At 41.0% G+C, this 25705-nt stretch overlaps 2 protein-coding genes across 2 annotated transcripts; one reads left to right on the plus strand and one right to left on the minus strand.

Moving 5' to 3' along the window:
* The first annotated feature begins 13115 nt into the window (after window positions 1–13115).
* LOC123348868 (olfactory receptor 10A4-like) lies at window positions 13116–14048 on the plus strand. The gene has a single exon (XM_044986552.1). It carries the CDS (start codon window positions 13116–13118, stop codon window positions 14046–14048), a length of 933 nt encoding a protein of 310 aa, XP_044842487.1.
* A 3090-nt stretch (window positions 14049–17138) lies between these two features.
* On the minus strand, window positions 17139–18158 carry LOC123347878 (olfactory receptor 10A7-like). The gene has a single exon (XM_044985067.1). The coding sequence runs from the start codon at window positions 18156–18158 to the stop codon at window positions 17139–17141; it is 1020 nt and encodes a 339-aa protein (XP_044841002.1).
* Between the last annotated feature and the right edge of the window lie 7547 nt (window positions 18159–25705).

Below are 25705 nucleotides of genomic sequence, written 5' to 3' on the forward strand. Positions count from 1 at the left end.
TTTCTTCAGGCCTAGAACTCTATTCAGTTCATGGGGCTGGTTCTCCTCTAAGGGCTAGTCTACACTTACCTGCCGGGTCGACGCGGTGAGTTTGACTTCTCGGAGTTCGAACTATCGCGTCTAATCTAGACACGATAGTTTGAACTCCCCGCGCGCTCCGGTCGACTCCGGTACTCCACCACTGCAAACGGCGGTGGCGGAGTCAACCTTGGAGCCGCGGACTTCGATCCCACGGCGTCTGGATGGGTAAGTAGTTCGAACTAGGGTACTTCGAGTTCAGATATGCTATTCACGTAGCTGAACTTGCGTACCCTAGTTCGACCCCCGCCCTTAGTGTAGACCTGCCCTTACTTACCCAAGAATAAATCAGCAGTAACTGCCATGGAGTCAACAGACCAAATCCCTTCTCTGTCATACTGGTAAAAATCAGAACTGGCACCTCCCAAAATAAATTCATCTTTTCTGTAACTAGTGTAGGGCAGAAGAGAATCACCTTTTGATTCAGGAGGGGTGATTGCTACCTGAAGTTCTGATGGGCTTGAATGAATCCTGCAAACTGTACGTGGTTTAAGTTCATTAAAAGTCCAAGAATATTATTTTGTTCTATTCCTTTTGATGTGTGTTTATTTTGTTTGCTAAGCCTCTTGCCTTTAAGACTTTCTCTTCACCAGCAAATTTTACCAAAGTGGAATACTAGGTCTGCTGTAATTAAGTCTGAGAAGACTAATCTGTTTAATCGTTATTCTAAGTACTCTAAATCTGTGTGTTCACTTGCATTGATTTTGAGTTGGGTTTGTCTCATGATGATTAAGGTTATTTTTACCTGTAACTCTGATGTATTTTAATGAATCCTGCAGACTGGTTTATGTTCAGTAAAATACTGAGAATATAATTTTGTTCTGTTCATTTTTGCTTTGACTCTCTTCTTCTCATCTCTTCACTAGAATGTCTTTTTTTGAAGTAAAAAAACTGAAGATATAAAATTTCAGATAATAATTAACAAATTAAAATATTTGGAAATGCTGCCAAGGCGCCTCATGGGAATATTTAACAGAAACAAATATCTGATAGAATGGACAGCTGCTTCTAGAGACAGTTATTCCAATCGTAGAAGGGGCCTGACCCAAAGCTCAAGGGGGTCATTTAATTGACTTATTTTGACTTTGGAATAAGCCAAGGAAGAACAATCCCTATTAGTGACACCAAATCAATGTAGTGCTTGTTTCTTCTGAGGTTTTGACCATTCAGATCTGACATAGAATTCAAGGTGCATGAGGTGATTTGGGACTGTCACTCTTAGCTCCCGAACAATTAGTGATGATTAAAGTCAACATAAAGATTCTAATCCTGATACTACTTTATACCACTGTCACTCCATTAATTTAGTAAAGCAATGCTTCGTTCACATGGGTATGACTGAGAAAAAAGTCACGCCTCATATGGAGAGTAATTAAAAGGAAGGACATTTATCCTAAATTACCTTATTTTTTCCAGTAAAACTATTACAAAGGGAAATTCACTACCACATAGAAACATAGATTTAAACTCAGATAAGCTGATTCTCATTTCTTCTTCTTCCACCTGGTCCTTATTATATCTTTACCTTAGCCTTAAATCATCATTTCCAACCTTTTTCATCCCTATATGCAACCCCCACAGCAAGTGACTACTCCAACTCCTCACTCCACAGCATTTAAAATATAACTGGAAAATATGTAGCATTTAAGGGCATTTGAACAAGGACCTTTTTTCAAGATATAGCTTTTCTGCTGTGCCAGTGGAAACCCAGGTAGTTCATGATAGCCAGCTTGAGATGCTGTTAGGACTTTATTTCAGAATAAATGCAAATGTCCTTATATTTCATAACTCAGAATTTCAACTGGTATCATCCTGACAACTGCACCACCAGACATAGGAAAGTAATTCCCACTTCACTTGGACATAAGTGTATATCATGCAACTCTTCTTTTTCCAGCTGGACTTAAGAGAATCTGAGTGACTGGAACTCTTCCAATGGAGATTAAAGATGTAAATGTGATTTTAATCAGTACAACTCACCTTACATTAAAATGGGAATGATATTTATTTATCTAGTATTTATTTGTAAATATATTGCATATCTAGTTTTGTACTGGTGCATTTACTTATAGGGGATGGTGGATGGAGATAGATAGATAGATAGATAGATAGATAGATAGATAGATAGATAGATAGATAGATAGATAGATAGATTTGTTGCCTGTCCAGAAAGTGTCCAGGAGACTTTCTTCAATAAATTCCATCAATTATAAATAATGCAGAGAGCCCTGCTTGCTAACGACCCTTATTCTCTCTTATGACATAGTTCAGTAAAAGTGAGTAGCCACATAATTTCTTCTTGCACCACATATTGAACCTCACCAAGCTCTGTGAAGCTAGAGAGCATGTCCCTTCCACCAAGAGAAGCTGGTCCAATAAAAGATATTACCTCACCCACCTTGGTCTCTCTCAGTTGGACAGACAGACAGAAAAGAAAAATTAGGCACACAGTCCTTTAGAAAAATATGATAATCTATTCTCAGGAATTCTGAATAATGTAAAAGGCTGAACCTGCTGCATGATGGAGTGCCCACAACCCCATTCAGTAACATCTGAAACCAAACCCAAGGTAAGGTGCTGATTCACTATATTGTCTTGGAAAGTCAGCGAGGGCTGGAACTTCAATTAGTGAAAAAATAGCATCTTTGGATCTCAGAACTCGTTGGCAACCAGATGAGGCTCTAGAGACAATGGCTTCCATTGAGACACCATCTGGGGGATCTGCCCTATGGATATCAATGGATCTCTGGCTGATTTACACAAACTGGGGTGTGGGCCATGGGTATCAATGGAGTTATTGCTGATTTACATCATCTGGGGGTCTGCCCTATGGATATCAATGGAGCTTAGACCTACTTGGAGCAAATTTAGATGCTAACTTCCACCCAACAATGATAGAAAACAACACGGGAAAATTGCTCTTACATTAATTTGGTGTGGTACAAGGAATATTAGGCAATAATGGGGAACTGGGCCTCCAAGCTCTTAGAGTAGCTTTGTAAATTGGAGCTTCCATTGGTAAGAAAGCTCAATACATTACTGAACCCCATCAACAATCCAACAGAACAATTTCTTTGTTCACTGACTCATTAAAGAGTTTGTGCCTGAAAGACAGAGGGAATACATTAATTGCCGGCCATTGACAGGGCCTAAGGGATTGGTAAATCATGGGCCTCCTATCTTTGCCTGTGGCACATAATAGTCTAATCTCCTGGTGGCTGTAATACTTTGGTCTAATGTGAGTTGTTGGGTTTAGAGTGCGGTTTCTGGGTAGTGTTGGAGGACTAGAACCACTACCACCAGTAGCACATCAGACTAGATGATCCAGTTGTCCCTTCTAGCCTTATACACTATGACTCTGACATTATGTATCTGAAGTAGTCCTTTTCCTTCAGGGCTGAAAACCATTCAACATACGAGTAGGACTGAAGCTAGCACGTATTCAAACAAACCAGAATGAACAAGAGGGAAAAAAAAAGACAGATTCTGTTTCTTTGTTTAACATGTGAGAGAGAAAGTAAGAAAGATAAAGAACACTGCAAAATATTGGGTTAGATATCTTAGAGCTTATTTCATGAGCAATGAGTAATTTGATGAGCAATGAGCAATTTTTGCTGCATCAAGTTTTGGGTGCCCATATTCTAGCATTTTAAAGAGGCTTGTTTTGCAAAGGGTATGCAGGGCCGGGGTGGGGGCTTACTGAAAATAAGGGACTTTCAACGGCATCTCAAGTGGGACATTCAACCTTTGGGGCCTGCAAAAACTAGTTATTTTTTGAAACATAGGCCTATTTTCCAAAATCCACTTATTTCATTACAAACCATTCTTCTTCCCTCTCACCCAATAGCATCCTTATAATACTGTAAAATAAAGAGAGGTGGATGAAAAATGAAAAATAAAATACTTTTTACAATCCAAGTTATTTTCATTTTGATTTATTCAAAATGGAATTAAAAATAAAAGAAAACACATACAGATTTTGTTCATTAACTTTTTTTCAAAATATTTTTTCTAATTAATTTACAAGGTAATGCTCTTATTGTAAAGGTAATAAGGTAAAGTTTTGGTAAGATATAAAACTTTTTTTGGGGTGCTGCACTTTAAGAAATATGTGGACAAATTGGAGATACTCCAGAGGAAAGCAACAAAAATGAACAAAGGTTTAGAAAACCTGACCTCTTTGCCAGAAGATGTTGTGAAGGCCAAGACTATAACAGCATTGAAAAAAGGACTAGATAATTTCATGGGTAGGGATGGTGTCCCTAGGATCTGTTTGCCCAAAACTGGGAATGGGCAACAGGGAATGGATCACTTGAGGATTACCTGTTCTGTTCATTACCTCTGGCATTGACCACTGCTGGAAGATAGGAAACTGGGCTACATGGACCTTTGGTCAGGTCCAATATGGCTGTTCTTATGTTCTTAAGTTTTATGACCTAGGAGGAGAGGTGAAAAAACCTGGTCATATTTACTCATGAGTAAAGAAGACTGATGCGCTCCTGTAACAGTCATCAAATATATTAAGGGTGGTAATAAAGAGAACAATGATCAATTGTTATCCATGTTCACTCAGGATAGGAGAAGTAAAGGGCTTAATCTACAGCAAAGGAGATTTAGATTAGCTATTAGGAAAAACTGATAAAAACTAATGATCTAGCCCCAGAATCCTTATGAACATGATTCACTGCATGGGCTCTTGGGATCCGAAAAGGTAAACATTGTTTCAGTGAGTTTGTGTGTCATTTCCGCTAATTAACCCCAAAGGTGACTAGGAGGGAAGTCCCAATGGTCATTAAAGAAAGGTCATATACTCATGTAGAATCCATACATGAATCCTTTGGAGTCAGCTTCTTTCGGAGGTAAGTGAAGAAATTACTGAGCTCAGATGAGCAATATGAGAATTGACATTTCTCTTACATTTATTCTCTTATGTTTCTTGGTCACAACTCTCCTCTGACCTATACTAGTAACTCCTTGGGTTTCAGTGGATTTATTCTTCATTAACACCACTGTACATGAAGGTGTCTTGGGCCCTTCTTCTGTATATTTATCTTAATGATACTGAAAATCACTTAGACATATAAGACATATTGCACAGAAACCCACAGAGAGCATGATTCAGACAGTCTCATTCAAGTACATTAGAAATTGCAAGTAGAGCCCCATGATTTCAAGAATAACAATAATGGAGTGGTTTTCTGTTCAGTGTGAGTAATGATGAGGAACCAGAGGCAGAATTCAGAATACAGCTACATGCTGTCCAGTTAGTAGAAAAAGGCTATAGAATTGGATGTTTAAAGGATTTAGGCACCTGTAAAGTCATTAATTGGAACTTTCACAAGGACCTCAGTGCCTAAAATCATTAATTTCAACATATGTTAGGCACCTAAATGGTTCTGAAAATCCCATTAGGCATCTAAATATATTTAAGAACCTGGTCAAAGTAACCAAGGCCAGATTCTGATATCTGAAACCAGTTATTGTCTGGTATCAATATGAAGTAACTCAGTAGAAGTCAATGGAGTTTTGAGGATGGATGTGAGCACAACTAAGGGCAGACACTAATTCTAAATTGCTGGAGATTATGTGAAGTCATTCTCTGAAGTGGGAACAGCAGACAGAGTGTCCTGGGGTATCCGTTCTTCAGGTCCCAGGATAAATTTGAAAGGCTCACACTGAGGGGGCAAAAACAACTACCAAAAAACCCCCATACTTTACCTGTAAACTGATCAAATGTTATCTGAAGTCACTAGCTTGGATTCAGATTTCAGTGAGAATGAGAAAAATCAGGAGTGTGGAGTCACATGGTCAGTCTTTTTGGTATTGTCTATAAATACTGGATCATTTGAAAACCTTTTTCATATACTCCAGGCAGACAAAGAAGTGCTAGAGAGGTAATTCTCCTCTCACTCACCCTGGTGTAAATCATGAGGAACTCCACTTCAGGTAATGGGGCTCCTTCTCCTCTCCTTCACACTGGTACAAATCAGGGATAATGCCAGTGGAGTGAGTGAAGTCACAACAGTCCAAAATTGGCATAAATAAGAAAGAAGAGTAAGGTTGACTATTTTCAAAGAAAACTAAAGTTTATTTAAGTGACTTTAACAAAAAGAAAATAATTATTAATTTGCCAAGTAATTAATTGAATGGGAATATTTTTTTCTTTTTTCTTTATAATTTTATTTACTACTTTTTTTATTTAGTATGTTTCCATTGTAATGATGACAAACAATATTACTTAGTGATAAATATCCTGATAACCAACTCTCCAGGTAATAGTGTCAATTTGATTATAATATGCATTGTGAATGAAGTGGCATATGTGCCATTGGAAATTAATTTTTAATAAGAATGAAGAAAGTGAACAAAAATGCCATACGAACACTTTGTCTCACTTTTGAGTGACATTGTAAATAAGAAGCAAGCAGCATTATCTCCTGTAAATGTAAAGAAACGTTTTTGTCTTAGCAATTGACTGAACAAGAAATAGTACTGGGTGGACTTGTAGGCTGTAAAGTTTTACATTGGTTTGTTTTTCAGTGCAATTATTTTACAAAGAAATCACCATTTTTAAGTTTCACTTTAACGATAGATTCTACTACAGTACTTATATGAGGTGAACTAAAAAATACTATTTCTTTTCTTCATTTTTACAGTGCAAATATTTGTAATCAAAATAATAATATAAAATGACAAGTGTACACTTTGTACACTGTGTTGCAATTGAAATCAATTCATTTGAAAATGTACAAAACATCCAAAAATATTTAATAAATTTCAATTGGCATTCTATTGTTTAACAGTGTGATTAAATCTGTGATTAATCACAACTATTTTTTTTAAATGTGATTACTTTTTTGAGTTAATATCTCTCTGGGCAGATAGATGGATAGATAAACTACTATGATGGTATAATATTTTGTTAAACTTGGGAGAAATATTATCTTTTTATTTATTATTATTATTGTTACTGATTCGTTTCCTTCTTCCTTATTGTATAGCTGGATCGGGATGGCTTAGAACTATCAGATTCAGATGCATAAAACTAGGAAATATTGGATTAAAAGACATCTTGATGTGCAGAAAGAATAGCAAATATGGCAGGCGACCAGCTTGGCTTAATAGTGAAATCTTCAGTGAGTTTACAAGCTTACAAGAAGTGGAAGCTTACAAGAAGTGGAAATTTGGACAGATATCTAGGGAAGAGTATGAAAATATTGCTAGAGTGTGCAGGGGTATAATCAGGAAGGCTAAGGCACAATTGGAGTTGCATCTAGCGAGGGATGTGAAGAGTAACAAGAAGGGTTTCTACAGGTATGCTAGCAACAAGAAGAAGGTCAGGGAAAGTGTTGGATCCTTACTGAATGGGGGAGGCAACGTAGTGACAGATGATGTGGAAAAAGCTGAAGTACTCAATCTTTTTTTGCCTCAGTCTTCACAGACAAGGTCAGCTCCCAGACTGCTGCACTCGGTAACACAGTATGGGGAGGAGGTGAGCAGTCCTCAGTGGTGAAAGAACAGGTTAAGGACTATTTAGAAAAGCTGGACATGCACAAGTCCATGGGTCCAGATCTAATGCATCCAAGGGTGTTGAAGGAGTTTTCTGATGTGACTGCAGAGCCATTGGCCATTATCTTTGAAAATATGTGGCAATTGGGGGAGGTCCCGGATGATTGGAAAAAGGCAAATATAGTGCCCATCTTTTAAAAAAAATGGAAGAAAGAGAACCTGGGGAACTAGAGACGGGCCAGCCTCACTTCAGTCCCCAGCAAAATCATGGAGCAGGTCCTCAAGGAATCCATTTTGAAGCACTTGGAGGAGAGAAAGGTGATCAGGAACAGTCAATAATGGATTCACCAAGGGCAAGTCATGCCTGACCAACCTGATTGCCTTCTATGATGAGATAACTGTCTCTGTGGAATGGGGAAAGTGGTGGATTGATATATCATGACTTTAGCAAAACTTTTGATATGTTCTCCCACAGTATTCTTGCCATCAAGTTAAAGAAGTATGGATTGGATGAAGGGACTATAAGGTGGTTTGAGAAAGCTCCAAAACTGTATTTGTGGGTTCTGCGCTTCCTGGCAGATATAGCGGCCTCAGAAGCTTGGGATGACCTCTCTTTCCCAGAATGGTGGCAGAGGTTACCACTTATTGAGCTATATTCATCACAGGCCAGTATGGGAGGTGGGAAGGTGGAATACCCACAGTCTTTGTTTCTCCTTAGAACTCCTTAGGTACTGCCTGGTCTCCTGCCTGGACCAAAGTCTGTTTCCTCTTTCAGAGGGATCTCTGTAGATCATGCGGGGGGGGGGGGGAGAGAGAAAGGGGGGAACCCGGGCCCGCCCTCTACTCTGGGTTCCAGCCCAGGGACCCTAATGGCAGCAGCTGTTTGTGGCTTCCCTACTCCACTGATGCTGCTTTGCTTCCCTGGGCCACTTCCCTGTGCTCCCCTTTTCCCAAGGTTCACCCTTACCTCAGGGTTCAGTACTGCTTCCTCTCCTCCAGCTCCTCTCGAGAGAACTGGCAAGGAGAGCTTTTAAAGTAGTATAATTGGTTCCAGCTGTCTCCATTAGCCTATCAGCCTAAACTGACACTTTCTCACTTAATTGAGGTCAGGTGCCAGCATTAGCCTAATGACCGTAGCTGATTAAATTGGCATCAGGTGTCTTGATTGGCCTGGAGTAGCCCTTGTTTGGCTATCCAGGGAACAGGGCTCTGCTCATTCTGAGGCTGATCTACCTGCCATCCACTACCCTCTTATATCCCTCTGGCCTGAGTCCGTCACAGTGGATGGAAAGCTGGCTAGAATGTGGGCTCAACAGGTAGTGTTCAATGGCTTGATGTCTAGTTGGCCGACGGTATCAAGTGGAGCACCCCAGGGGTTGGTCCTGGGACCGGTTTGGTTCAACATCTTTATTAATGATCCGGATGATGGGATTAATTGCACCCTCAGCAAATTCACAGATGACACTAAGATGGGGGGAGAGGTAGATACACTGGACGGTAGATAGGGTCCAGAGTTACCTGGACAAATAAGACAATTGGGCCAAAAGAAATCTGATGAGGTTCAACAGGGACAAGTGCAGAGTCCTGCACTTAAGAAGAAAGAATCCCATGCACTGCTACAGACTAGGGACCGAATGACTAGATAGCAGTTCTGCAGAAAGGGACCTGGGGATTACAGTGGATGAGAAGCTGGATATGAGTCAGCAGTGTGCCCTTGTTACCAAGAAGGCCAATGGCATATCAGGATGTCTTGGTGGGAGCATTGCCAGCAGATTGAGGGAAGTGATTATTCCCCTCTATTTGGCACTGGTGAGGTCACACCTGGAGTATTGTTTCCAGTTTGGGTCCCCCCACACTAAAGAAGTGAAGTGGACAAACTGGAGAGAGTCCAGTGGAGGGCAACTAAAATGATTAGGGGACTGGGGCATATGACTTACGAGGAGAGGCTGAGGGAACTGGGGTTATTTAGTCTGCAGAAGAGGAGAGTGAGATAGCAGCCTTCAACTACCTGAAGGAGGGTTCCAAAGAGGAGGAGCTCAGCTGTTTTCAGTGGTGGCAGATGACAGAAGAAGGAGCAATGGTCTCAACTTGCAGTGCGGGAGGTCTAGCTTGGATATTAGGAAACACTATTTCATTAGGAGGGTAGTGAAGCACTGGAATGGGTTATCTCGGGAGGTGGTGGAAGCGCCATCCTTAGAGGTTTTTAAGGCCTGGCTTGAAAAAGCCCTGACTGGGATGATTTAGTTGGTGTTTGTCCTGCTTTAGAATCATAGAATCATAGAATCTCAGGGTTGGAAGGGACCTCAGGAGGTCATCTAGTCCAAACCCCTGCTCAAAGCAGGATCAAACCCAACTAAATCATCCAGCCAGGGCTTTGTCAAGCCTGACCTTAAAAACCTCTAACGAAGGAGATTCTACCACCTCCCTAGGTAACCCATTCCAGTGCTTCACCACCCTACTAGTGAAAAAGTTTTTCCTAATGTCCAACCTAATTCTCCCCCTCTGCAACTTGAGACCATTACTCCTTGTTCTGTCATCTTCTACCACTGAGAACAGTCTAGATCCATCCTCTTTGGAACCCCCTTTCAGGTAGTTGAAAGCAGCTATCAAATCCCCCCTCATTCTTCTCTTCTGCAGGCTAAACAATCTCAGTTCTCTCAGCCTCTCCTCGTAAGTCATGTGCTCCAGCCCCCTAATCATTTTTGTTGCGCTCCGCTGGACTCTCTCCAATTTATCCACATCCTTCTTGTAGTGTGGGGCCCAAAACTGGACACAGTACTCCAAATGAGGCCTCACCAGTGCTGAATAGAGGGGAATGATCACAACCCTCGAGCTGCTGGAAATGCCCTTATTATACAACCCAAAATGCCATTAGCCTTCTTGGCAACAAGGGCACATTGTTAACTCATATTCAGCTTTTCGTCCACTGTAACCCCTAGGTCCCTTTCTGCAGAACTGCTGCCCAGCCATTTGGTCCCTAGTCCATAGCAGTGCATGGGATTCTTCCGTCCTAAATGCAGGACTCTGCACTTGTCCTTGTTGAACCTCATCAGATTTCTTTTGTCCCAATCCTCTAATTCGTCTAGGACCCTCTGTATCCTATCCCTACCCTCCAGCCTATCAACCACTCCTCCCAGTTTAGTGTCATCTGCGAATTTGCTGAGGGTGCAGTCCACACCATCCTCCAGATCGTTAATGAAGATATTGAATAAAACCGGCCCCAGCACCGACCCTTGGGGCACTCCACTTGATACCGGCTGCCAACTAGACATGGAACCATTGATCACTACCCGTTGAGCCCGACCATCTAGCCAGTTTTCTATCCACCTTACCGTCCATTCATCCAGCCCATACTTCTTTAACTTGCTGGCAAGAATACTGTGGGAGACTGTATCAAAAGCTTTGCTAAAGTCCAGAAATAGCACATCCACTGCTTTCCCCTCATCCACAGAGCCGGTTATCTCATCATAGAAGGCAATTAGGTTAGTCAGGCATGACTTGCCCTTGGTGAATCCATGCTGACTGTTCCTGATCACTTTCCCCTCCTTTAAGTGGTTCAGGATTGATTCCTTGAGGACCTGTTCCATGATTTTTCCAGGGACTGAGGTGAGACTGACTGGCCTGTAGTTCCCTGGATCTTCCTTCTTCCCTTTTTTAAAGATGGGCACTACATTAACTTTTTTTAAAGATGGGCATTACATTAGCTCACTTTGAGCAGGTGGTTGGACTAGATGATCTCTTGGGGTCTCTTTCAACCTTAATATTCTATGATTCTATGAAAAAACAATAGGGTGGATAGGGAAAAATAGATTCCTGAGGTAACATAAATCCACATCCATGCAATTTACTCTCTTTGTGAGGTGCATAGTCTTAATCTGTCACATAAGAGAATGGTGCTGCAGTACTTCTTCATGGGCATTAAAGAATGCAGAGCAATATTTGTAAATGGGCTAGTAGGTGTTTACCATGATATCTCTCGCAAAAATTCCCAACCACTACAGAGTTGTGCACTGTTCTGTGTGCGTTTCTGACAGATGTCACCTTATATCCCAAATGTCCTCTTCTGGTTGATCATGTGAACAGTCCATTTTGTGTCTGACCCTGTTCCTGTGGAAGTCAATGGGAGTTCAGACATTGACTTCAATTTGTGGTAGTTTGTGAAGCTCACCTGACCATGGCACAATAGCACCATGGAGGAGCCTGCCGAACCCAGCTGCCCCTGGCACTGCCTGGTCAATAGCAATTACATGCAGAGGCAGGAGACTGTGCTTGGGAGATGATGTGCATGGGCCAGAGCTCTAGCTTTCACATCAGAATTTTCTCTGGCTCCAGTCTGAGTGCCCACAGCTGCTCTTTCCTCCTTTTCACAGCCACACAAAACAAGCCAGAATCCAGTTTTGTCTCATCCAAAGCGGACAGCTCAGACCCTCAGCTGGCATAATGATGTCAACAGAGAGGTACCCATTTTCACAAGCTAGGGACCTGGCCCATGGCTCCCATATTTACACTGGCATGACAGAGAACAGTGTCATAACATCATCAGGGCTATTTACATGAGTAAGGACTACAAAGCTGAAGAGAGGATTTGCACAATAAGGCACCTAGAGAGTTTTTAAAGAATTAGATGCCCAATTCTCTTTGTGATAGGTACCTCACACTCTTGGGCTCTTTTGAAAAGCCCAATCTCAGGGCTAGTCTACACTAGGAACGCTGCAGCGACACAGCTCCACCGATGCAGCTGCACTGCTGTAGCTCATCTGGTGAAGATGCTAAACACCAAAGTAAGTGAGTTTTCCCATTGGCATAATAACTGCACCTCTGCAAGAGGCGGTAGCTAAATTGGCTGGAGAAGCTGTCCCACCAATATAGCTCTGTGCACACCTCCACTTATGTCAGTGTAATTACGTCACTCGGGAATGGTGGCTTATCTGCATCCCTGAGCAATGTAAGACGTACCAATATAAGTGGTAGTGCGTACAAGCCCCCAGTCTGTAACAGCCGTGGTTGTATTAGGTGTAGTTTGGCCCTCAACATCTAACCAATATCAATAGGAACTTAGGGTTCCAAGTAGCTAAAGGATTAAGCCCTAAATAAGGGTGCAGGTCTATCTGTGTTTGTTCTAGATAAAGAAATAAGATTATTAGAGAGAGAGAGTCAAATAGTAATATAAAGATATAGATATATAATTCTATTTATCTATCTATGATCGATTAGAAAAATATGCTCATAAATAAATGTGTAGTTGATGGATATAAATGATCACACACACTCTTTGACAAAAACAACGAGTCCGGTGTGACCTTAAAGACTAACAGATTTATTTGGGTGTAAGCTTTCGTGGGTAAAAAACCTCACTTTAAAAATCCACAAAAGCTTATGCCCAAATAAATCTGTTAGTCTTTAAGGTGCCACCAGACTCCTTGTTGTTTTGTGGATACATACTAACATGGCTACCCCCTGATACTTGACTCTTTGACAAGACTGCTTTATAAAACTCTCTTCCAGATGAAACACACTGAAGAAACATAATGAGCATGTGGAATCACACGACTGTCACAGAATTCATCCTTATGGGGTTTTCCAATCACCCCAACTTGCAGGTTCCATTGTTCCTGATCTTCCTTGGTGTTTATACCATAACCCTGACAGGAAATATGCTCATTATCCTGGTGACATCAATTGACCCCTCTCTCCATAGTCCCATGTACTTCTTCCTCCGGAACTTGGCCACCTTAGAGATCGGCTTCACTTTGGTCATCGTCCCGAAGATGCTGGTCAATCTCTTGTTGGAAAATAAAATCATTTCCTTTGCTGGCTGTGCATCTCAGCTCTATTTCTTTTTCTTCTTTGGGACAACTGAGTGCTGCCTTTTGACCGCTATGGCATATGACCGCTATGTGGCCATATGCAACCCGCTCCGCTACCCAGACATCATGAATATAAGGGCTTGTTTTCAGTTGGCTGGTGCCTCATGGTTCTCTGGATTTCCAGTGGCCACTGTGCAAATGACGTGGATATTCAGTCTGCCATTCTGCGGGCCAAATCAAGTCAACCACTTCTTCTGTGATGCCCCTCCCATGCTGGAACTGGCCTGTGCTGACACCTCTCTCTTCGAAATCGAGGCCCTCATAGCGACTGTGCTTTTCGTCATGTTCCCATTCCTGCTGATCCTGGTCTCCTATATGTGGATCATCACCACCATCCTGAGGATGCCCTCAGAAGAGGGTAGACACAAAGCCTTCTCCACCTGCTCCTCTCACCTGGTGGTGGTGACTCTCTTCTATGGCACAGCTATCTCGACCTACTTCCGACCCAAATCCAGCTACTCCCCAGAGACCAAGAAGCTCATCTCTCTCATCTACACGGTGATCACCCCCACGTTAAACCCCATCATTTACAGCCTGAGGAACAAAGAGGTGAAGGGTGCCTTGAGGAGAACATTGTGCATCAAACTCTTTTAGAGAAAATGTAATTTCTTCAGGCCTAGAACTCCATTCAGTTCATGTGGCTGGTTCTCCTCTTACTTCCCAAGTGTAAATCAACAGTAACTGCCATGGAGTCAGCGGGTCGAATCCCTTCTATGTCATGCTGGTATAAATCAGAACTGGCACATCCCAAAATAAATTAATCTTTTCTGAAACTAGTGTAGGGCAGAAGAGAACCACCTTTTGATTCAGGAGGGGTGATTGCTACCTGAAGTTCTGATGGGCTTGAATGAATCCTGCAAACTGTACGTGGTTTAAGTTCAGTAAAATGCCAAGAATATTATTTTGTTCTATTTCTTTTGATGTGTGTTTATTTGTTTGCTTAGCCTCTTGCCTTTAAGACCTTCTCTTCACCAGCAAATTTTACCAAAGTGGAATACTAGGTCTGCTGTAATTAAGTCTGAGAAGACTAATCTGTTTAATCGTTATTCTAAGTACTCTAAATCTGTGTGTTCCCTTGCATTGATTTTGAGTTGGCTTTGTCTCACGATGATTAAGGTTATTTTTACCTGTAACTCTGATGTATTTTAATGAATCCTGCAGACTGGTTTATGTTCAGTAAAATACTGAGAGTATAATTTTGTTCTGTTCATTTTTGTTTTGACTCTCTTCTTCTCATCTCTAGAATGTTCTTTTTTTGAAGTAAAAAACTGAAGATATAAAATTTCAGCTAATAATCAACAAATTAAAATATTTGGAAATGCTGCCAAGGCGCCTCATGGGAATGTTTAACAGAAATAAATATCTGATAGAATGGACAGCTGCTTCTAGAGACAGTTATTCCAATTGTAGAAGGGGCCTGACCCAAAGCTCAAGGGGTCATTTAATTGACTTATTTTGACTTTGGAATAAGCCAAGGAAGAACAATCCCTATTAGTGACACCAAATCAATGTAGTGCTTGTTTCTTCTGTGCTTGAATTTAGTGCTTGAATTCCATTCAAAACTGCCATAGAATTCAGAGGGCATGAGGTGATTTGGGGTTGTCACTCTTGATCCCAAACAATTAGTGATGATTAAAGTCAACATAAAGATTCTAATCCTGAAACTACTTTATACCACTGTCACTCCATTAACTTTAGTAAAGCAATGCTTCGTTCACATGGGTAGGAAAGAAAAAAGTCACACCTCTTATGGAGAGTAATTAAAAGGAAGGACATTTATCCTAAATTACCTGGTAATTACCAGGTAATTCATGATAGCCAGTTTGAGAGGCTGTTAGGACTTTATTTCAGAATATTTTTTTACTTGCAAATATACATGGTTATATAAAAGTTCTATAAATAGGATTGCATCCCTCTCCCTGTACTTATTGTATGTCACTTATCTTCTGAGATTGTAATCTGTGTGGGGAATGGTTTGTACACACGTAGCACAAAGAACCTGGTCTCTGAGCACCATAGTAATATAAACATGATGTAATATTCATGAAATAATATTAAATGTCAGATCATTTCTCGTTCCTATTATTTTACTGCTGTTTAGATTTTCTTTCTTTCTTTCTTTCACAAAGGTATGTGAAATGATTTAAGTAAATTGAATGTCATGCAGTTGGCATGAAGTGTCAAACAGTGTAGTGTACTTAGACCTAACCTTACAGTTGTATCATTATGAAAAGCAGAATAAATGCCAATGTCCTTATATTTCATAACTCAGAATTTCAGCTGGTATCATCAGGACAGACATGGGAAAGTAATTCCCACTTCCTTTGGACATCAGTGTGTATCACCCAACTCTTCTTTTTCTGGCTGGACTGAAGAGAATCTGAGTGACTGGCACTCTTCCAAGGGAGATTAAAGATAGAAATGTAATTTTAATCAATACCAATCACCTTACACCTTACACTCCTAAACTTAATCCAGAGAATCTGACATTTTTCTGCAGTTTCATACCGGAACTCTGAGCAGTCATACTTCTCTCTTACATACAATGCAACTCCCCTGCCTTTTCTGCCCTGCCTGTCCTTCCTGAACAGTTTATATCCATCCATGACAGTGCTCCAGTCATGTGAGTTATCCCACCAAGTCTCTGCTATTCCAATTAATTGGCTCTTAATTAGCTTGCCTGTCTTAATTGGTTTTGGGTGCCCAAACTCTGGCACTTTAAAAAGACTTGTGGGTGTTCAGCACTCTCTGAAAATCAGGGACTTTCTCTGGCACCTCAAGTGGGACATTCAACCATGGGCCTCCACTTCTTCAATCATCAAATTGTTCTTCTTCCCTTTCATTCCATAGGATCCTTGCAATATTGTGAAAATAATTATAGGTAGATGAAGACTGAAAAATAAAATACTTTTAACAATCCATGTTAATTTCATTTTGAATGATTCAAAATGGAATTAAAAGCAAACAAAAACAGGTTTTTCCTATTAACTTTTTATTCAAAACATTTTTCAAAGATTTTAATTTACTAGCAATGTTATTATTATGAATGCAAATATAAATAAGGTAAGATTTTGGTAAGGTTGACAATATTATTATTAAAGTTTGATATAAAAACATGGTATGTTTCATGACAAACCAAGAGAAACAAATCGGTAAGGTCAATAATTATTTTGTTGAAAAATATTCCAAATTCTTCTAACGATAACATCAGAGCTCTGCTTGGCACTCATGAGGCTTGGTGGAGTATTGTGTTCAGTTGTGGATGCCACATTTTAAGAAAGATGTAGCCAAACTGGAAGAAGTCTAGCGGAGAGCAACAAAAAATATCAAAGGTTTAGGAAACCTGACCTAGAAGGAAAGGTTAAAAAAAATGGGCATGTTTCGTCATGAGAAAAGAAGACTGAGGGGGAACCTGATAAAAGTTTTCAAATATGTTAGTGGCTGATATAAGGAAGACAGGGATCAATTGTTCACCATGTCCACAGAAGATAGAGGAAGTGATGGGATTAATCTGCAGCAAAGGAAATTCAGGTTTGATATTAGGAAAAGCTTCCTAACTCTCAGGGTAGTTAAACTCTGGAATAGGCTTGCTAAGGTGGTTATGGAATGCCCATCAGTGGATGTTTCTGAGAACAGGTTGGACAAACACCTGTCAAGGATGGTCAAGGTTTACTTGGTCCTGCCTCAGTGCAGGGGAGCTGGATCTGATGACTTTCTGAGGTGCCTTCCAGCCCAGAAGTAGATTTTTCTGCATGATTTCCTTAGGGCTCCTTTCAGCTTCTCATTTCTCAAGCCATAGACAATGGGGTTCAACATCGGTGTCACAACAGTGTAGAGCAGGGAGAGCAGCTTGTTGCTTTCCACATAAGAGCTGGACTTGGGCTGCAAGTAAACAACACCCCCTGTGCCCAGGAAGAGGGTCACCACAATAAGGTGAGAGGAGCAGGTGGAGAAGGCTTTATGCTTCCCTTCTGTCGAGGGCATCTTCAGGATGGTGGAGACGATCTGACTGTAGGATACCAGGATCAGGAATGAGGGGACTATGGCCAGTAGAATAATGAGGATGAACAATTCAGTCTCACTCCTGTAGGTATCTGCACAGGCCAGCTTCAGCACAGGAGGGATATCACAGAAGAAATGGTCAATTTCATTTGGCCCACAGTAGGGTAAAGTAAACACTAAAGAGGCATGCCCTGAGGACACCAGGGAGCCTGCAGCCCAGGACACAGCTACCATCTGCAGGCAAAGGCTTCTGCTCATAATAAGCGTGTAGCGCAGGGGGCAGCAAATGGCAACACATCGGTCGTACGCCATGGCTAGAAGGAGGAAACACTCCGATATACCGAAGGAATGGAAGAAATACACCTGTGCAGCACAGCCCAGAATGGAAATGGCTTTGCTCCCCACCAGTAGGTTGAACAGCATCCTCGGAATGGTGACTGAAGCATAGCAGATCTCCAGGAAGGAGAGGTTTCTCAGGAAGAAATACATGGGGGTGTGGAGGGCAGCATCCACCAGTGTGATGAAAATAATTAAGCTGTTGCCCAGTAGGATCAGCATGTAAGCAGCACCCACCCCTACAAAGAGCCAGCCCTGCAGCACATCAGGAACATGAGAAAACCCGAGCAAAATGAACTCCCTTACAGAGGTCTGATTTTTGACTGACGTGGAATTTCTTGTGCCTGGCTTTCCTCTCACATTCATGAAGGCCTAGAAGGATTCAAATTCATTGGTAAATATTAATTTTACCAGACACACATAAACTGACAAAAAAACATATTTCCATTGATAGGATCTGAAATTTACAGATAGTCAGACAAAGAAAACTGTTGCTTGAGAACTTATTAGAGTTTGACTGAAGGATATTTACCTTATATATTTTGGCGTGGGATGTTGACAATTTGCATTTTAACAGTTATAATGCTTTACATTTTTTGAATATCAACATCGACTGTAATTAAATAACTATTGTCTGACCCCTATCTCCCTAATTTCCCACAACTGTAAAAATTTCAATTGAAAAAAAATGATTACAAATAAACCTTGATATTATCTGTTGAAATTATAAAAAAATAAAAATCAAATTCTGCCACTATGTTGGGATCAGCTTCAGATTTGAACCTGCTGAAGTGAAAGCAGAGTCTGGCTCATTGTTTATCAGTTGTATTCCATCAGTGTCCACAATTTGCTAGATACCTTTCATAAGACAATTTATGAGTTTCAAGATAAGGTCATATTCTGGGTCTGAATGATTCTTAGGGATCTACTGTTCAAACGCCTACATCTAAAAGGGAAATGAAAAGAGAAAAGACAAGTGACGGGGTCAAAGCACGACACAGAGTAACATGCAGGAAATTATTCAGCACTTCTGCAAAAGGGCACATCTCCTGGATTCTGCCTTCTGCTGTGTTCCATAGATACTGGACCCAATTTCCTTCTTATTACCCAGGTGTAAATACAGAATAGTGCCTTTAGAGTAAACTATCTTGATCCACTTCTCAGGATTCACACTAGCATAACTTCCTGGACCTCACTGAATTCAGAAGGGAAATAAGGTTCAAATATTTAACAGTGAGGGTAATTAAGCATTGGAACAAATTACTGAGGGATGTGGTGGATTCTCCACACAAAATCTTTAAATCAAGACTAGATGCCTTTCTAAAATATATGCTCTAGCTAAGCCGGAATTTGTGGACTCAATACAGGGTGAAATTTAGGGCTCGTTGAAACATTTGGAATGACACTGTGGAGAATGTGGGAATTTTTCTAATACTTTTAATGAACTATATACGTGGCTGAGTTTGCCCACCCATGTATTGCTGTCCACTGTGCATGAAATGAAGGGGTCAATTTCTCCTAGAAGAGAAGGGAATAAGACATGGCTGAGTGTCAGGTATGACATCTGGATTGGGGCTGTTTACATTATCAAGGACTGAATGGAATGGATACCTGTGCCTGGAGTCTCCTGGAGAGACAATAGAAGACCCAATGGCCAGACATTAATGCTTAAACCAAGGTGGGGTTGAACTTGTGAACACAACAGAAGCAGCAACTGGCAACAAAGACACTGCAGGTGTCATGTGGCTGTATTAAGAACTTCCACAGCCAGAGAAAGGCAAGGAGACAGAGACTAAACATGGACTCGAGAAATGTCTGGAAAGCCAGGCAAAGGATTCTGCTGCTCTGGACCTTGACTTAAACTTTCCTTTACCAGAGTAACCCAGTTTCTCAAGTGCAGTATTTCATTTGACTAATCAATACTACCTAGTCTTGAAAAGTCTGTCTGGTGTCACTGCAGATACTTCCTAGGTGCACTGTCCCCAAAAAGTCTCAAACCAGGAGTCTGAACTAAGTTGGACTTGCTATTGAGAGTACACAGGGAGAAATGGGAGCGGTAAAGCTAGCTGACCCAGTCTCAAAGTCATGAGAACTCACTCTAGTAGAAAGAACAGGAGGTGCCACAAGTACTCCCATTCTTTTTGCAGATACAGACTAACGCGGCTGCTACTCTAGTAAAAAGTAAAGTCTTGGGACTGGTCAAAAGTAGAGGGATTCCAAGAGAGACTATTTAAAAGCTGGGGCATAACACACAACCTGTAAATCATTGATAGAAATATTTTCCCGTTTGAAAATAAGGTTTCACCAAAATCTAAAATCTCCAGGGGAAAAAAAAATTTCTGCAGAATTTTCCAAGAAAGCAAGCAAGCAAGCAAGCAAGCATTTTATTTTGGTTCACAATGTCAAAATGTTTCATTTCAGAATGTTGTCATTCTGCAAACACTATTTGGCATACCAATTTTTTGTCCTGAATCAGGATGAAAACAGAGACTGAACTACTGGAATTTCCTATAGGATGGAAATTCCATTTTTCATCAGCTCTATTGAAATTCACTGGCCTGTGCTGTACAGGAGGTAGGAGTAGATGATCACAATAGTCCCTTTTGACCTGAAACTCTATGAATCCATGAATTTACTCTGGATTTATTCCTGAGTAACCAAGTGCAGACTTTGGCTCCATTGGTCAACTATTTTATGGCTCTAATTTTTTTCAATTGATAAAAAAAAAGCGCAGATTTTCCTCTCTGCTATATTAGAGTGAAATCAATCTGACTTAAGGAGTATGATACTACTCAGCCCTAGACCTTGTCTATGCTAGAAAAATTATGTCAGCATGACTAGGCTGCCCAGGTGTTTGAAAAATCCATATCTGTGAGTGGGGCAGTTAAGCTGACCTAAGTCCCTTTGTACTCAGTGCTGTGTTGATGGAAGAATTCTTCTGTTGACCTAGCTACCACTTCTCGGGGAAGTGGATTACCTCCTCTGACAAGAGAACCCATCCTGTCAGAGTATGTAGTGTCTACACTGACACACTACAGTGGCACAGATGAGGTGCTGCATTTCAAGTGTAGACAAGCTCTTAGCAAGAGTAGCAGAAACTGGCTCAGAGTAATTCCGCTGTAGTCAGTGAAGTGAATCTAGATTTACACCAGAGTAAACAGAGATTTGTTCTGGGTGACATTTTCAAACCAAAGTGAATTAGAAACACAAATACCATTGGGAGTCAGTAGGACTCATGCTTGTAATTGCTTAGGTACATTTGATCACCCACCATCAATGTGTGAAACAATTGCATTGTTTGATTTCTGTAAGTACACCCATCTTTTAACCCTAGTCCCTGTAGAACCAACACTATAGCTAAATTCTTCTCTCAGACATATTGGTGTGAACCAGAAGTAACTCCACTGAAGTCAGTGAGGGTGATTCTCTATCCTCTTTTATATCCTGCTTTAAATCAGGGATAACTCAACTGGAGTCAGTGGGGTTTGATTCTCCACTCACTCAAGAGTAAATCAGGAGTAACTCCACTTAAGTCACTAGACCTGATTCTGCTCTCATTGACCTGAGTTCAATCAATTGATCTCATTCTATTCTCATGCACTGCAGTGTAAATCATGAGTCCTATTTTACTGTCACTCACCGCAGTTTAAATCAGGAGTTGCTCCATTGAATTCAATGGATACTAACTAATCTCCTCTCACTTACCAAAGCATAAATCAGGAGTATCTCTATAGTGGAATCAGGCTTACTCATATATCATGTAACTTTCATTTTTTTCCCTCTGAAATAGTTTCACACCTTCTCATATCATCCCCAGTACATTTATATTTCTGGATAATGTATCAGAAAAATAACATCAAATACCAAAGTCTCACCTCCATTTGGAATGTGCTTTGTTTGCTTTGGTGGTTGCTAAATAATATCTGAAAGTGCTGAAGCTGCAAGAGTATTTATGTTTTGTTGATCCACTTGAGATCTCTCCTTTTATAATCCCCTTAATCCCAGTGCTGATCTGCCATAAAATTTAAAAGGTGTTTTTGTCTTTTTCTCACACAACAATAGAAAACTTTACCTATAGTGCATGGGTAACCCACATATCTCCTGAGTGTGGTGCTCTGTCCCAGCTAGTAGCACTGAGACTACTTAGAGAAATCAATGAGTCTGCTACAGCCTTAGCTAAGGTGCTTTTAACTCATGCAGTAGAGGTTCATACACTAAACTTCAGAGGGCCCAGGTTTGATCCCACCAGTTGACGACCGGGGTCTGTTGGTGTTACACATGGGCTCTGTGTAAAGATGGTCAATTTTTTTCATCTAAACTTTTTGGGGTTTGTTTTGTTTACAGAAAATAGGTTTTCTTCCAAAATAATAAATTTAAATAAAAACTTTGGTTAAAAAATCAGGTTTGGATAAATATGTTTTGGTTTTTTATTTAAAACCAAAACTTTTAATGGATTGTCTGAACAGTATAAATGTTCGACCTTTTATGACTTGTTTTTTTATTGCAAACTGAATATTCTTTCATGAGAAATTTTTTTTAAAAGCCATAAAATGAGCTGTTTACAGTATTGTTGTAGCTGCCATTTTTGAGCCATTCTAACTCTTCTGTTTTGCTATCAGTCAGGATGTAATTTTGTGTAGTATCTCTTAGAAGCACAAAATAAACTTTATAGTCCAAAGGAAGGATTTTAAGTAGTTCTGGCTTTGAATTTTTTTGTAGGAAGGAGCAGAAAATGCAGTTTCTGCAAAACAGAATTCTAGGGGGGAAATCAAAATGAATAGTTAATGTGGGGTGAGTTTGACCCAAATCAGAATATTTTGGTTTTTAACTGATGCAAAATGTTAAGTTTTAAATCAATTCAATAAACCATTAAACTGCATGTCCCTATCACTGTGTTGCATTATGAGAGTTAGCATTCCGGCTAGGGTGACCAGAGAGCAAGGGTGAAAAATCAAGATGGGGGTGGGGATAATAGGCTCCTTTATAAGACAAAGCCCTGAATATTGGGACTGTCCCTATAAAATCGGGACATCTGGTCACCCTAGTTCCAGCCTCCATTCTCTCATATGGATCAAGATCCCTGGAGGATTACATCACCCATCCTGCTATGCAGATTTCCTTCTGCCCAAGCTGCATGGTGGATCATGAGGGGGTCACATGTCTCTGGGTGCATTATGGGAGATGTAGTCTATTCAGTGAGCCTAGGCCATAGAGGAGAATGGGCGCTTCAGTTCAATAAATCAAAATGAAGAAAGGACACTCATGGACACTCATTTCCCATTAAAATCTCTTAGGCAGTTTTGAAAATCTCAGCCTTTGCTTTACTCATTTGCTGTGAGTACAGGAAACAATCCCCAAACTCTTATTGTATGTGAGGCTTCCAGTTTGGATATATGAAACTCATCTGAGGTCACCAGTTCTAAATAGTGGACTACTACCTGGAAAATTATCCATGTTAGTAACAAACTAGCCAGTCACTGACTGACTCACTGACACAATTGGACTTGGATGCAGTAGTAAGTGCACATAGGCACTTGCACTCACATACTAACCTATTGATTTCCCATTGACTTGTGGGATTTAATTTAATTGTTCTCGTTGATCCAGTGTCATGAAATTATGAGTGACCTAATGGAGGAAAAATCCATTTAACTAAATTCTGTCTTTTCTTAGAGGTCATCAAATAGTCATCAGTCATTTGAATAAGACCCATTCAAATGCATTCCCCAACATATGAGGGACAGCTGTATCCAACCAACGTGAGTAGGGCACGTTGAGTTTGAGGACATCAGTTTTGATACACTACTTAGCATTCATTTCTGTACATGTTTACTTACTGGCAGGGTGCTTCTATACGGGTCATATCATCTATTCTCATAACTCCATTAAAATCAGAGAAGTTGGTCAATAATCTATAATAATTCTAGCTGAGTTGCAGTTGTATCATTTAAGCGCCACATAGGATATATATGAATGTATTTTCAGTATCCTTTGTGTATGTGAGCTGATATTAAGTATTCTTTTGCTCTGTCTCTATTTACCATGACACAGGTCTTCCACAGACAAGAACACAGATATTAGGTACACATAAATCTGAGCTTCATAATTTACATACAGATTTTTAAAATTGCACATGGGATGGAGGGTGTGGGGGGAGGGAGAAAGCTTCATTCAACCCATTGTAGATCTCAGGTATAGATATTGGATACATGTTTATGTACCATAAGCTCAGGAATGGTCAGATCTGGGGTTTGGATGGGGGGCCCTGTCACAGATCCTAGCCTGTGCTCCCTGCCAGCCACCTACGAGGACTCAGCAATCTGCAGCATTGGTTCCTCTCTGGAATAGCTCCCGGCTACCAACTCTCAGTGGGGTCCTCAGACCACCTGACATGGGCCTCCAGCTGACCCCGGAGATACCCCAGTAACATAAACACAACCCCTTTCCCATAATTCATCCCCAGAGGTGTGAAGCTTCTAGGTTAGGCTTTAGCTCTCTCAGGGCACGCACACACTTGGTACAGAGTCTGATACCTTTATGCTCTTTTATACTTAATCACATAATGCGCAAGGAAGTACAGATCATAGAAAACAAGGAACACTAAACACATGTCACTGCCTCAGTTTCCTCACCACTCCAGGACATTCTTGGGCTGGGGTCTTTGAATCTTTTAGGTTGTCCTACTCCTTAGGCCCATCTGGGTTTAGGAAAGTGGGAAGGACCACCCCCCTTTCCCTATGAGGCAGCTACATGCTGAATTTCTCTCCCTCCTGGGGCCCCTCACTCAGGTTCTGTGACCTTGTCCACCCTTGGCCCATGCTTCCTCTTTCATCCTGTATGTTTTTATTTAAAGAACTCTTGGTCACCTGCCATATTTTGTTTTACTCCTGCTAAGCTTCCATTGCTCCTACCTCCCCACCTTCCCCCACTCCCTCAAGAGGAATCCACTAAACTGGTTTTCTAAGGATACAGCAGCTTGTGAATAGTCTTTGGGAGGTATAAGTGCCATCTGAAATGGGATGTACCCCAGGGATGAAGTCTGGAAGCCTGTGGGGCTGCTGTGCCCCCAAACCATTCAGCTGGGTTGACCTCCCACATGGCTCTGCTGATGACGCACAGCCAGCCCCTCCAGGCGGGCCCTGCTATCACCCAACATAACATCAGGTGATGCCACACACCCAATTGAGTCACCTGAGTGCTTTACCTAAGCCACTCATGGACCGAGAATGGAGGCATGAGGCAATTTCCTAGCTCCCAAGCCTTACCCTATTGGAGTATAAACCCAGAATTATTCCATCTTGCACTGGTCAGGGGTCTGTATGGTGCAAGCTCATTAATTAGTCCTCTTCCCCCTCAATGTGGGGAAGATACGCACCAGCCTCTGTTAACAGAGCTAAGATTCCCTGACACTTCACTCAAAACCACACTGGTTAAGATAAAACGTAAAACAGGTTTATTAAATACCAGAAAGATAGATTTTAAGTGATATCAAACAGATCAATCCAGATTACCTAGAAATAAATAAAACTGCAATCTCAGTATTATACAAACTGGATCAGATTTGAGTCAAGCTGTGCTTTATTCATTTAGATCGTACAAGCAGGTTTTAGCTTCCTTACTCAGGCATGGCTTTCTTCTCTCCTGCCTGGGACCCCCTTCCACAGTTCAATCCTTGTTCCTCCAGTGTTTCCAGGTGTTTTTTGTAGGAGAGTGAGGCCTCTCTTTTATATCTTCTTCTACGTGGAGGAAACTCCTTTGTTTCATGCCAAGTCCCCCCCAGCACAGTCTGTGGAAAACCACAGATACCAAGATGGAGTTCAGAATCATGTGATCTAGTTACATGCCCTTGCATGCTTCACTGAGTCATAGCAGGGGCCTTTACCCATTGCTTACATGCTCCCTCTGGGAGGCTT

This window comes from Mauremys mutica, chromosome 13 (genome assembly GCF_020497125.1).
Source record: "Mauremys mutica isolate MM-2020 ecotype Southern chromosome 13, ASM2049712v1, whole genome shotgun sequence".
In the NCBI taxonomy this organism is placed as follows: Eukaryota; Metazoa; Chordata; order Testudines; family Geoemydidae; genus Mauremys; species Mauremys mutica.